Below are 15,081 nucleotides of genomic sequence, written 5' to 3'. Positions count from 1 at the left end.
CTATATATATATAAATATATGTACTGTATATATATATATATATAAATATGCACTGTATATATATATAAATATATGTACTGTATATATATATATAAATATGCACTGTATATATATATATATATATATATATATATATATAAATATGCACTGTATATATATATATATATATATATAAATATATGTACTGTATATATATATATATATTAAACAGTAGCTGAAGTCAGATTTCACCCATCTTGAATAATAATTCCTAATTTCTTATAAAATGGCAGCTGTAATTGGTGAAACTGGTATTGTAGATTTTTAACGTCATCATGACATCCCAAGTCAGTTTTTGTTCAAAAACGATCTTATGTGTTTACAGGAAACTACTTGGTTAGGTTGAGGAAAAGATTGTGGACGTAACTAAACCAGATTGTCAAAAACATATGTAATAAGTATAATGTAATAAGTAATAAGTAATATGTAATATGTAATAAGTAATAAGTACACGCGTTTAGCTTACAGTTACAAGTCTGCTTTTCCCTATTTTCCCAATATGTCATCTCTCTGTATGAAGTCTCCATTATTGGCACCTGTGGTCATCAAGCCAGACAAATAAATCTCACGTTCTTCGCTGGTTTCTAAAAGTACTTTATTGACTAGATTTTGTGATTTGCTGCATGCAACTAGATATACTCTGTACAGATTATTACACAAACTGTGAATATGCACATGTCAACTTGTTGGACATAGTTCTTGTCCACAATGTCCCATGCATTTGGAAAGTTGCTCTCCCAATCAACGTCCATCTCTTGAATAAACACATCTTTAATGTAAGACACATCAGTACAACGGGACAGAAATCAGTACAAAACACAGCAGGAAGGGAACGACATGTACATTGGGGCCGTGGTATACATGGTTACTACTCAGATGGAGAAAGGACAGGAGGTAATGTACAGACAATATCACAGAGAACATGTACGTTGTTAGTGTAGAGATGGGTTAATATTAGAACGTGTGCATGTGAGCACACACACATGCATCACACACACACACACACTTAAGTTGTGCCCTTATTAAAATGCCATAGCCAGTCTGTGTAGCAGTGAGGGCAGTCTCAGTGCTTCATATCTTAATCATGATCACTGCCAACCAGTTTCTGTCTCTTGTTTCCTCGCTGTGTCCGTGTCTCTCTCTTTCTCGCTTCCTCAGGTCAAGACGAATACAAAAAACCTCTAAAAGTCTCTAAATCTTCTAAATTAATTTCCTGATCTCAGACATTACTTTGCTTGAATGTGATTTTAGTCTAGTAGGTTTGTTTTGTAGGTTTTCTGTTGGCCAATATAATTTGACTTGACAATAATTAAACTGCTGCTGTTGTTCGGCCTCAAGCAAAATGAAATCTTGTTGAGTAGTAACCGTCCTCACTGAGACAGTGACAGCAGAATAGAAGGGTGTATGTCCTTTCTCCTTTTGGATGCTTTATAAAAAGGACAACTGAAGTTGTGAGAGTATATGAAATATCATTAAACAGGCTGATTGGGTTTTCAAGAGAGGTGTAAACCACAATGAGACACAAGTTTGGATGACCGATTGTTCATTTCGGGGATTTCTTTTAGAAGAGTTCTGCTTGGACGTTTCCCCATTCTCCAAGAGTAGTGTCAGTCAATCTTAACCTCAGGACCTTTTAACTGAGAGGCTTTCTTTTAAAGGATTGTAGTGTTTTCATTCGAGTTTTCATGTGCACGGATTCTAAATGCACAAAACTCACATCATGTCTAAGGGTTTTGCAAGTTCTGATGTCTTGTGACTAAATTATTCTAGCCAAAAAGGCCGAGGAAGAGGAAAGGAAAAGAGAGGAAGAAATGATGGACGGAGTAAGGAAGTGATTGCCAATAAAAGAAAGACAGAAGGAAATTTAATAAAGAAGAGAGGGAGAGAAAGAGGAGACATGGAGAAGGGGAAGAAATAAGAGGAGGTTAGAGGAGGACATCCAGAGAGGAAAGGTTGGGAGGAACGTAGCCGACCAAAGGTGAAGCAAAGGACATAATTAAGAGAAGAGGGAAACAACGAAGAGAAGAAGGAAGAAGAAATGACACTTATAAAGATACAGAAAACATACAGAACGATGATTGGCTCTGAAATCTTTAAGTGCCCAGGAGATGTACGCACACACACACACACACACACACACACACACACACACACACACACACACACTGACGCAAGCGTAAGCTAGCAATGGTCTACAAGAGTGGTTGTCCTTTTGCTGAACTCACACACACACACACACACACACACACACACACACACACACACACACACACACACACACACAGTTCACATGGTGTTCAGGACACTCCCGTTGGGATGAGCTGACATCGCCATGGTGACTGGCGAATAGTTAGGACAGAAAGCACACACACTCACACCAGTGTCCACCAAGCACACTGAAACTAAAGTCTTAAGTTAACACACACTTGCAAATATGCATGTTTGTAAAGCAAACACTTGTGAGTGGTCTGTCTGTGTGTCCATAATTAATTTCTCTCTCTCTCTCTCTCCCTCTCCCAGTCAGTCTCAGTGTCTCTCTCTCTCTCTCTCTCTCAGTTGGTCCTCTTGTGTTTCCGGTGCCACAGCGCGGTCGGCAGGTTCTGGCAGCCCTGGTACTCTCGTCGCATCTCGTCATCCGTCAGAGGCGGCGTGGCATTGCAGGGGGCTCCGGCCAGCGTCACGTTTAAAAGGCCGGCCCACGGCTCCAGGAGGCGAGACATCCCGGTACCCTGATAACATCATCGGTGGGAGGGGGGATTAGAAGATTATTAAAAAGAGTCAAAATGAAATAAACCCTTAAATGTGATAAATTACCTTTCCCAGGTGGTCTAGCAGGCAGCTCTGAGGGCCGATGTAGGACCAGCCGCTGTCCTCCCAGCCAGAGTTCAACCTCTGGTGGTTGTGGGTCTGCCGTGTCTGGCTCTGGATCAGAACTACATTGAGGTGTTTCTGGGACCCCCGCAGCCTCTTGGACAGAACGCCACTGTAGCTCTGATCCACAAACAGCAAAACACGCGTCGCCCTGCAGCCGGCCAGGTCGGCCAGCAGCTCGTTGACTGAGTACCTCTCCTTCAGGTCAGCCTGGGAACAGAGCGGGACGAGGAGACGTGTGAGGATGTGCAAACCAGGGCGGTAAATGTGATCAATTGATTCTTTATTGTTGAGTCAACATTGGAAATTAGGACACAAGCAACAAGTCATCTCTTATTCCTGTGATATTTTACTTTATCTTTCAGTGTGAAAGATAAAGTAGACAAATAGGAAGAAGTATTTTAGGTACAGTGGATATCGAGTAGGTCGATAGTGAGAACTATTAAAATGGTTGATAATCGGTTGTCAGATCTGGTAGAATTTATTTACAATAAAGGATCCTTAGCAAACTAGCTAACATGCTAGTGGTAGCACACACACACACACACACACACACACACACACACACACACGCACACACGCACACACACAACCAATTGTAGATGAGTTTGATGTTTATTGTGCATCCACTGGGTTTCATTAAAAACTAACTCTAACATCAGTATCACCAGATGTGATATAACAAATTAATAGAATAAAAAAAAGAAAATTCCAAAACTGGTTTACCAGGAAGTATTTACAGCCATAATCGTAGCCTGCTGGACTCAGTATGACTGTTAAACATTTATCTGTAATAACTGCCTTCAACCCGATGAGCTCATATCCTCAGTTTGAGAAACAACGACAGAAATGTTGTTTTCTGGGTGGTCCTTTCTTTGTGTGTGTGTGTGTGTGTGTGTGTGTGTGTGTGTGTGTGTGTGTGTGTGTGTGTGTGTGTGTGTGTGTGTGTGTGTGTGTGTGTGTGTGTGTGTGTGTGGTCAGAGGAATAATCTTATCAAGCTGATAATGTCTCCCATGTGTGTCTGATACAATATTTTCCATTCTGTGTTGGAGTGATCTGCTTTAAAGACAAGTTGGTATCAGTGTGGGCTAGACAGTGCTGCATGATATTCCCTATACATACACACGTACACAAAGACACACCGACACACACACACAATTTTGACTGTGAGTAAATGGGAGTAAACCATGGTGCCACAATTTTAGGGAGTGTAGTACTGAGAAAATGTGCACATGTGTTTCTTTCCACCTGTTTTTAGAAAAATAAAACTTAAGTAGAGATGCTGATGTTTTCGCACTCGCACATTCTTCTTCATCAAATCATTTTCTTCTGTTCTTCATATTCACTGTGTGTGTGTGTGTGTGTGTGTGTGTGTGCGTGTTTCTCTTACAATGCCGTTGAGGTTGGCGTCCCACAGCAGCATTGTGCCGTCATTGCGTGTTGGTGAGTTCAGGTAGAGAACCAGCGTGTCGGCGCAGTGATGCTTCCTGCAGACGTACGACACGTGGTTACGAATCACTGCCTTCTCCGTTGCTGAGTACACACCCTCTAAATCCTCTGTGTGTGGGGGGGGGGGGAGACAGGGGAGCGGAGATATGTTTTAGAGACGGTCAGTTGGTCTAATCTTGGGTAGAAATCTGCTCACAATTAGCTTTTCCTTGTATTCCTTTCTAATTTGAATTATCTCAATTATAACTTATAACGAGGTGAAAATAACTTTAGGAGATAAAAAAAAAAAAAAGATTTAATGCAGGGGCCAGTTTTCAAAAGTAAAAGCCAACATGTCAACAGTGAAAGTTTTTATTTTGCAAAGTTTCATTTGAAATTATTATTATTGTGAAAGCCATTATTGACCAATCAGAATCGAGTTTTCTGCGAAACCATGTAATAAAAGTAGGTTATTACTGAGGCTCATAGAATTTCTTTAACAAAATGTGTTTTGTAAAGTTTGAACGAGAAAGCAAAAAGGTGTTTTGATTGCATTGTAAGAGTGAAACACATGTTTTTGAGTGTTTATAGAGCAACACTGTCCTACCAGGAAGCTGCCCACTGCTGGCGAAGAAGGTCTTGATGTGTTCTTTGTGGAAGCCGTTGTTCTGCAGCATTCTGTAGAACCTCTGCAGATTCTGGACATGACGCTGGAACGTCATCTGCTGCTGCCAGCCACCTGCAGTGTACGCACACAGGTTGATTTTGATAAACCACAGATACACAGCGGCACCAAAGAACCAGGCGAGGCACTGGGTTTGCTGTGCGCCCTACATGCAGACACTTTGATTATTGTGTTGCAGAGATATCTACTGAAATTCTCAGTCTAACTGACTAGCTGCGCTCCGTCCTGTCTTGTAATACCACTTGTTCCTCTAGTGAGTCACTGTAGCTCCAGTCTGCCCTCAGTACAGAGGGAGAAGAAGTACAGCTGCCTGACACGCTTGTAAATATTACAGCCGTGTTCCGTGTCTCTTTATAGTTTGTTTATTGGATTAAATTCACTGGCTGGAACGGTCTCTCAGAGTTTCAGCAGTTTGGGCAGATTTTGGTATTCTTGAACACAGGAGTAAATGCAATACACAAAATAAAAAACTAAGTAGAATACAATAAATATGCCAAACTACTACAACTAAAATATGAACATTAGAGATGGTATGGACCCAGTTTAGAGGTGAAATACTGCCTCCTATTTCTTTGGAGCTGGTGGCTCAGAATTACACATTGAACCTTTAGGCTTACATTAAACAGAGATATGTGTGGGGGGCATGTTTTCCTAAATGGTCAGGTGTTTAAGGCCGTCAAACTGCTTGTCATCCCTCCTCAGTCATCAATAAATCCAAACTCTAGACATCGATACATCCCCTGATAAAATTCTAGGTGATATCGCAGAGCCTGTGGACGTGTTAACCTTCAGTCTTAGTCTCTTATCTATTTATTATTAGGGGAAAATAATGCAAATATATGGAAAAAAGACACAAACTGTCCTACCTGAGATGAGCACAGAGTGGTCACAGGTCTGGTAGAGTCGGCAGGAGAGGTGAGTGGCCAACGGCTGCTGGTGGCAGCGTCTGGTGTTTTTATTTAGCTCACAGCTGGAGACCGGCACGCTGGGAGAGCTCAGTGGCAGTGGCTGAGGGCACCTTGCAAACTCTGCATGTTCTGTTGGAGTAGGGGGCATGTCAAAAAGTGCTCAGGCGCTTGTCTTGAAAACAACTTCTAAATAAAGCAGAGCCTTCGCGCTAAAACATTCAGCGCATATCCTGACATCAGGTCCAATCAAACTTGGTATGCACGTACGCTCAGCTGACAGTGGCTTTAACTGGGCACAATCAACAAATTGAGGAATACTTAATCCACTCCACATATTTGTAGCATGTCGGAGGTGGGTTTGTGGTTTTATCCTGAGGATTCTTTATGCTTGCCATAACAGCATGATAACGTTTTCCCAGTAGTTTCTCTCACGAGGCCCAGGTTTCTGGCAGAGGCTGCAGGTGTGGGTGGTCTTGGCATAACATGAGAATTATTCTGCTTTTCACTCAGAAAGCGTCCTACGAGGAAAAGAGCAGCAGCATGCCATTCAACCTTTAAAGTCTGGTGGAGTCTAACATACATATAACAACCTACATGTTACCAAATCTATTGACATCATATGTGTATGTTTTCTTTGCATCTAAAACTTAATACAAACTCATGTTGTATTGACATAGGCATACTTGAAACGGATATTCTGTCACTCATCTAACAAAAATGGGTGGCTTGCCATGACCCTTGGCACTGATATCCAAGGTCCTCAGAGTATGAATACTAATTACTTTTGTGATCTCCTAACTTTCCCATAGCGCCAACAGCAGATTGACATTTCTGGTTGTAGTTGTGATATAATTGTAATACAATTTGGTACAGACATGTACAGTATGTCCCACTCAGGATAATAACTGTCGGTGATTCAAAAGTATGTTATTTAAAAGGTTTGCCACGATTCAATTCATTTCCCTTCGTTTCATGAATCTACTACAGTTCCCAGAAAGTCGACACTTAAATCCCCAGATCCTCTTTGTTTGAACCAATCTGACAGAATCCAATGAAGCTGCAGGAGAGAACCATGAAGAACTAATGTTGCGTACAAAAGATATGCGCAGGTCAACAAAAAGGTAATTGGTGAAGAATGCATTATGACTTGATTAGGATTCGGAACAGGGTGGCTGGGTTTTGTTCAGACCTGCTGAACCCTGATAAAAGGAGTGATTATAAACCTACCAACACATCTGAGTCTCTGCGTTCGGTTGCTGTCTCCAACTCCGACCACCAGTGGAAGGAAGTGGACTTCACAGAGCCCTCCAACGGCTCGCTCCACCAGACGGCTGCCACCGCTTGTGGTAATGGTACTACCGCGCAGCGCCCCACCTGCCAGCCGACCATGTCCATTACCCATAAGCCTCTCTGGCCCGGCTTGCCGACGCTTCAGCTGGTTCTGACAGCGACCCTTCAAAGCCAGAGTCAAACACTCCTCACCTAAAGACACAGAGAGTGAAACACATCTTGATGAGACAAGTTTAGATGCACAATTTCCTGCTGTGGGAAATAAGATCAAAGGGCTGTCACGATCCGCTTGGCCTCCCCTACTTAACGGAAAATGTAAAATGTATTTGTAAAGGTGTGATGTTGTAATTAAACCTAAATACAGATTGGATTTCAAGTGTTTTGAGCACCCACCAGCAGAAAAATTAATTGGAGTTAGAACTCCTTCCTTTAGGTCGTTGCTACAGGGTGGTCCTGGGCCCCCTAACAGGTGGATCCAAACATGATGAGTGAGAACATGAGTAAGAGTAATGTTTTAGAGGGGATTGGCAGCTTTTTTTTATTATTGCAACTGCACAAACTGCAGCTCAACAGCTTCTCGTTGTTTTTCTTCCATTTTCTCTTCTCATCTTCTCCTCCTCCTCGCGTGTGTACCAAACCTCCTTTTTTTCCTGTCCTCACCGGGTTAAATGAGGTCTAAAGAAAGTTTCGCTTTTAAAAGACTTTGGTCCAAAACCATCTACAGGGCCCAGCAGGGGGCCCAGTGCTGCGTGTGTGAATGTGTATGAATAATTGACAGGTGTGTGTTCATATAACACAGGGCCAAATTCACCTCAACATCTGGCCCTAACCTCTCTCACAGCGGGAGATCAACAACTTGCACTTTCAAGCACACCTCTTTTACAGGACTTGTGAGGACCCTTGTCCCCTTGGATTATTTCTACAAACATAAAGCACTTTGGAAACACTCTCACTTTTGGCCTTTTATCCCACTAAAGTTGTTGTTTGCCACCACCAAAAGTGGAGCTCTTTTAGAAACGTTGATGTTTGATTGTCAACCCTTTTACAAATATGACCGAAATACTCTTTGTCTTAAGTGTCACGGAGCAATTGCCTGTTTCCTCCTGAATTTCTTTGCGATCACTCGTCGCATTTTGTTGTTTACGATGAGAAATTTCTGAAGACATCCATAAATATTGACATATGTTTCTGTTTCTGCTGTCAGATGACTTTACAAGTGCAAACACATTGTGATTTAATCTATGGTTCAAAATGCTACCCACTAACCAAAGTGTACAGTCATTCCTCAGTGGCTGCATTTAGAGAGAGAAAATGGAAAATAAGACATTATTGGATTCAACCCTGTAAGTGGTTTTCTTAAACATTTCTCTAAACTTGAAGGAAAGTTTTATTACAAATTGGGTCTTATTTTCAGGCCATTTATTTTTTACCATTTTCTAAAACAGTTTATAAAGAAGTGATGCTCAACCAAAGTATCCTCCCCTTGCAAATGTCTTCACTCTAACCTCAAGTTGTGTTATCACAAAGATAGAAGTTCAAGAACACACGCACACGCACACACACACACACACACACACACACACACACACACACACACACACACACAGATATATGAGGTGTTGCTGAGGGCAAAGAGTGCTGAAGATGTAGCTGGGTAGGACCCCCTCTGAGCAGGAAAGTGTCCTGCATCACACAATGAGCTATAAATGGAGCTTTCAGACAGTGAGACCACGCACATCCAACTTTTACTTTCTCTTCTGCTTCAGTTAAGGGCAGAACTTTACACGCACACACACACTAAATACGCTCAGAGATACATACGCATTCGGTGCACAGATTCAAATTGAAATTCACAGTCACGCAAAAAAGAACGGAAACCTAGCCTAATATTACTGCTACTATTAATGTACTGCTTTTGAATACTGTCAACACGGCTTCCACTATTCCTGCTGTAATAATACTAATGTTTGTGCTAACAACTGGTGATATTACTACCTCTGCTACTATCGGACCTATTACTACTGGTAGTCTTGCTAGCTTACTATTATTTTACTAGAATTGATGTTTGTATGATTGCTGCTTCTACTTATATTTTAGGCATCTCTTTGAGATGTATGTATCTTATTTAAGAGACACCTGCTCAGACAACTGCAAAGCCGGCAACAAGTTCAACACAAATAAAGCCAAACAAATCCCTAGACACAGAGTTACAAATATCATATAAACCCCCTTAAAATATTGAAGGGGGTTGAACAAATGTATTTCATTTAAAAGGTATATAGTACATGAAACCACTGCTGTCAAAATGAAAAGTCAAATGTTGCATATACATCTTGAATGGCATGTTGTTGATGATGTTGGTGATGTCTGCTGTCACATATTTGTATGTCTCCGTATGGGAAAGATATGGGTAGTATTTAAAGTTTTAATGCCAGAGACTGTGAAGACACAATGTACTTGGTCTCATGTGCTTTTAAAACATGCCTATGATTAAGTCATGATTGGAAAGCTTCAAAGCCAGACTGAAGATGAGCCAGGATTGTGGAGCTTGGGACATATAACATTGTATCATCTGCATAAAATATGATATCATAATTATTTAGAATAATGTAAATTGTAATGGACCAAGAATAGATCCATGTGGCACCACATTAGAGATTACTATTACTACTACTACTGCTTCTCTGCTCTTACTGCTATTAACACTATTATTATAACAATACCAGTACTACTGCTGACACTACTATTACTACAACTAGCGTATAACTACTACAATTACTAATGCTAATCACTCTCAAATTACTACAACACTAGAAAACAATTTGTAAGCATTTGTAACATTTGTTAATACATTAACAAAAGAAACAGCCAAAGAAAACATATTTTCAATGTAACAGCTAAATACACTTGCAGGTAATGAGTTAACAATGACTTAACATTATATTATGTGCACACAAAGACCTTCACTGTCTGCTGACTCACCCAGGTAAATGCCATCGAGGTGGGAGCATCTCTTCTTCGTCACATTCACATCCACATAGAAGAGGACCACTGGGTGTCCAAAGTTCTCCCCGGGGCTCGGGTCCAGCACCAGCACGGCATCATGGGCCGTTGAACCAGGGAAAGGCTGCTGGCGTCTGTGATGACCGTCCCTTCCATTCAGCACCTGGCTGAAACCTCCCCGTGGTTTGGAGCTCATGGAGCCACCCGAGGAGTCGGGCAGGATGGCCAGAACTTTGTTTGAATTACCTGGAGGGTAAGAATATACTCTTACTCAGAAAGTGAACAATACAAGGCTAATGGTGCATTTAAAAGAGAGGAATGTTTAAAGGTATGTATTGTGCTAATATTCAGGTTCATACTTTTTGGGATTCTACTAAAACCTGTTTACATGCTTTTATGTAGAATAAGAAAAGAAAAAGAAAATCTCATACTGTCTGTCTGAATATACCTGATTCACTCTGTCTCTTTAAGACCCCCTCCTGAAAAATCCCGGTTTGCTTTGATTAGCTTGCAAGAAGAATTGCAACGGTAGTTCTCAAGCCGTTGTTGGAGAGGAGATGCGGTATAGGAAGGGGAGCTAAATCTGAATGGTTTGTTGAATAGCATGTTTTCTGACCTTGGCAGCCCTTAAAATAAACTTGGTTGTCTTATTTCACATGTTGTGGGTTGGTAGGGACTCTAGATACTCAAATATATGTGTACAAATACTGAAGAAAAGTGAGTTTTTCATGATATATCCCCTTTAAAGTAAACCATGTGTAGCTTTCTGCATAAATTACTAAATGTATAATGGTAATTCTAAAGTGATATGATATAGAAATACACCAGAGCACTTTAAAAGTACCAAAAATAAATATAAATGTGTGTCTACAACGTCCACAAGCAGAGTCACCCAATCATTTCTGCTCACCACAGACAGGTAGACGACAGTAAATATTGTATTAATATTATACCGATTACATTTTGACTTCACTTTGACTTAAACTATATCAAATAACACAGTGACAATATTATAATAGTTAATAGATAAACAATTCCTTTAAATACAACATGGTAAAATATGTTAAAGCATTTGAGGAGATTTTACATCATCTGGTGATCTGGTGTGTAAGTGATCTTTTTTTAATATTTAAAATTACTTTTCATTATCTACGAGTTTAATACATGTACAGATTTAAAAATGTTACTCTTTTTTAGACTTTTTCAAAAAGCACATGTAGGTAATAACATTAGCGAGAGCACCGTTATATTCCACTATTCCAGTTATCCATAACAGTGTGTGACAGTGAGACTGTATGCACACCAGGGCCATAGATATAAAATAATATGTATATATAATATGTAATATAATATAATATATATTCTATGTTTTTATATATTATATATTATATATACTATATACTATATATATTATATATTATATATTATATATTATATATTATATATTATATATTATATATTATATATTATATATTATATATTATATATTATATATTATATGACCAGGACCCTAAAACTGAAGCAGCTAAATAGATGAAATCAGTATTCACTTCTGTGCTTTTTCTACTGTGACATGTTAAATGTATTCTATAAAAGGCCATTTAAATGTAAACATGAATGGATTTAAATCTTTCTGAATTTCCCACTAATCATTGATACAATTTGTATTATTCAAGTTGCAAACAGCAAATTTGAATGCTTTCCGTTTCAGTTCTTTCACAGTGATACACCCATTAATCAGTATGATCACTAAACCAGACTCTTTTATTGGATTCTTAGGATTAATTATAAAGGAAATAAACCTTTATTATCAGAAAGTGGTTTGGGTTGTAATTCCAGCTTCACCATACACATTTAAACACATCTTGAAATTTGTGAACAATAAACAGTTTTGAACCACATTTTATGCGAGTGCAGTTTTTCTCTGTCTCTGTATACCGTCATTAAACCTTCACATGAATATTGTTATCGGTGTCGTAATGTCTTAGACATGTCCTGATCCTTTGGCAGTATTTTCACATGAGAGGGCCCAAAGGTTGCTGTCTATTCAAACTATTGTTTATAATTGTTATTTATTACTCTCTTTTTTGGGGGTATTACAGTTTATGTTAGCACATATTTTGTCATTTTACACAGTTATTTTCAATGTCATTGACCTCATTTGACCGCTTTATTTCCTGATGAAGACTGACTTTGTTATCCATGTGTCAATAAAGGATTGTTACTTACAATCAGAGTGCCTTGGATGCTTTTCAGACTGCCAACCAATACCAAAGACATCCACTAAAAGTAAGTGAAGAGCACCTTACTTAAACATCACCAACACCAACATTCTTGAGCCAGGTTGTACGCTGTATTATCTCTGTTATCACATTTTGCCAGGTACTTGCTCATCAACCCTCGATCAGTATTAAAAAAACAAAAAAACCCAGGAGATGTGTGACCTTCGCCCTCCCTACCTGCAGCTGTGCATGGCTCCGATACGTAAACTGCCACCGCGGACAACGGTAGGTGGGCGATCCGCCTGCACTCGGCCTCAGAAAGGGAGGACATGCGGAGGCACCGGTCAAGCTGGTCCCACTGCAGCGACTGGAGGCCTGAGCGGACCCAGCGCTCCAGCCGGCCCGGGGCCATGCTTTCTGCTGGGGCTACCGCTGCAATGTGGAGGGTGAGGATGGAGAGAGAAGCTGCAAGAAGCACCAGGAGCCTCATTGTCACACCTGGGTTCTTCTGGTTCTTCTGGTTCTTTAACTCTTGATTTTCCCCTTTTAAACCTTTCTTCCCTTATTGTTCTGCTTCTGTTCTTCAGTCCTCCCTATTCATTTACTCTTCCTTTTCTTCTTGGTTCATCGTTTTGCCTTGATTACTCCTTTTCTCCTCTGTGTCCACTTGAAACCTCCTTGTCCTCTTTTTTCCGAAATATTTCTCTTTTCCCTTTATTCCTCTGCTTCCTTTTTATTCCTTTACTTTGGACTCTTCTCTTCTGAGATTCTGTAGCTTCTTCTCACTGTTTTGGTTGATCCTTGAACTTTTCAGCAAACTTCAAATTCAGACTCGTTTGTTTTCTTCCCCCTCTTTCACAACATTGTATTAAAATCCCTAACTAAAAAGTGAACATTAATTATATTCCTTCTTTTTCTTTCTTCTGTCTTTATCCGGACTTTAGAGAGTGAAGTTCACACAAATGTTGGTCTCCAACATCTTCGATCAGCAATAGGATGATCGAAGAACTCTCTCTTTTCTGCTTTATTCCTCCTTTTTTCTGGATTTGAAAAAAAAGAGCAATCTTAATTTTCTTCTTTCTATATTTTCCTTTTTATATAACCTTCTTGTTGTAGCTCTTCTCTTCTTGGCGTATGTTGGAAGCAACACACACCAACATTTGGTTGTTCTTACGATGTAACCACTTTCCTTCTTTTTCTCGCGTCACTTTTCCTTCTTTAGTCCTCTTCTGGATTTCAGAGGGAACAATATATCCAATAGTCCCAAAAGGCGCCAATTTAGACTTTTTTGGTTGTCTTTTGTTGATAGACTGACTTTTCCTCCCCCTCCTCTTCTTCTTCTTTATTCCTCTTTCGGGAGAATGATTTATTCAACCGAGCCGAGCCGCTTCAAGCTCTGTGTTGGATTGGGAGGTGATAGATCATCCTGGAGTCTGAAAATGTTGTCCTTATAAATGATACTCGGTGAACCACTCAGAGGACAGATCCTGTTTCTTAATCTTCTTTCTCTTGGGACAACCAGCTTGTCCTGCAGACTCTCAGTGACACTTGAGACTGGATCCTCCTCAGCTCCGAGGACAGAAGTACTCCTGCTGCTCAACCCGCTCACTGCTCAGCTTCAGTCTGCTCGCTCTCTCCTCGTCTCTTTATCTGTGTGTGTGTGTGTGTGTGTGTGTGTGTCTCTCTCTCTCTCTCTCTCTCTCTCTCTCTCTCTCTCTCTCTCTCTCTCTCTCTCTCTCTCTCTCTCTCTCTAACACACACACACACACTTTCACAAGCTCTGACATGCCAGAGGGAAAGAAAGAAGGATATGAAGAGAAAAGTCCAGAAAGGAGGAAAGGATGAGTCCAGGAGAGGAATAGTATGAGGAAATGAAGTAGGTAGAAAAAGTTATGAGGACTTGAAAAGAAGAGGGGGGGGGGGGCTGTAGAGGAAGTAGAGAGGAGAAGGGATGGACAGGCAGGAAAGAAGAATGGAGAAGAGGAAAATGTAATTGAAACAATGGAATGAGAAAGAAAAGGATAGAAAAAGGAGCAAACAGGGAAGGCAAAGGAGGAAAAGGAGGAAAGGAGAGTGGAAAAGAAACAGGGAAGAAGTGAGAAGAGGGAGTGGAGAGAGGAAAAGAGATGAGGAGATGAAAAGTGAGGAGTTGGGAAAGGATGAAAGAAAGAAAAGAAGGAAAGGAGAGGAACATGTGATGAAAGAGGGAAGATTGAGGAAGGAGGAAGTGGGGAAGAGGAGAGGAAAAGGAAGGGGGAGGATGAAACTGAGGAAGGAGGGAAGGAAACAGCAAGGAAGGGAGAAGAAGAGGGAAGGGATGAAAAATGAGTAGAGGAAGGAAAAAGGAAACAAATTTAGAAAGGAAAGGATGAGATGGAGGAGGGAGGAGAGGGCAAATATGTAGAGAAGAAGATATAAAATGTGACAGAAAGAAGAGAACAAAAGAGGGAGGAGAGGACATGAGCCAAGGCAGGATTAGGACAGAGGTTTGTTTTTATAGGTCTTCCCTCCAGTGAGCCCTCTAGTGATGAAATGTGTGAAATGAAAGAGCCAGCTGAGGCTGAAACCCAAACCACCATCACAAGCAATAACACAAAGTGTTGCCATAACATATTTCCTCAGTTTGAGTTAAGA

At 40.4% G+C, this 15,081-nt stretch overlaps 1 protein-coding gene across 1 annotated transcript; it reads right to left on the bottom strand.

The window, feature by feature from the left end:
• Positions 1-620: 620 nt before the first annotated feature.
• Positions 621-14,149, bottom strand: LOC115026863 (uncharacterized). Its single transcript, XM_029459879.1, has 8 exons — positions 12,685-14,149; positions 10,205-10,471; positions 7,160-7,414; positions 5,891-6,061; positions 4,947-5,078; positions 4,302-4,468; positions 2,854-3,120; positions 621-2,768 (listed from the first exon to the last, which is right to left on the bottom strand). Exons 1-8 carry the CDS (start codon positions 12,935-12,937, stop codon positions 2,592-2,594), a joined length of 1,689 nt encoding a protein of 562 aa, XP_029315739.1. The 5' UTR covers positions 12,938-14,149; the 3' UTR covers positions 621-2,591.
• Positions 14,150-15,081: the final 932 nt, after the last annotated feature.

This window comes from Cottoperca gobio, chromosome 21 (genome assembly GCF_900634415.1).
Source record: "Cottoperca gobio chromosome 21, fCotGob3.1, whole genome shotgun sequence".
In the NCBI taxonomy this organism is placed as follows: domain Eukaryota; kingdom Metazoa; phylum Chordata; class Actinopteri; order Perciformes; family Bovichtidae; genus Cottoperca; species Cottoperca gobio.
This window is presented reverse-complemented; position numbering and strand designations above follow the sequence as displayed.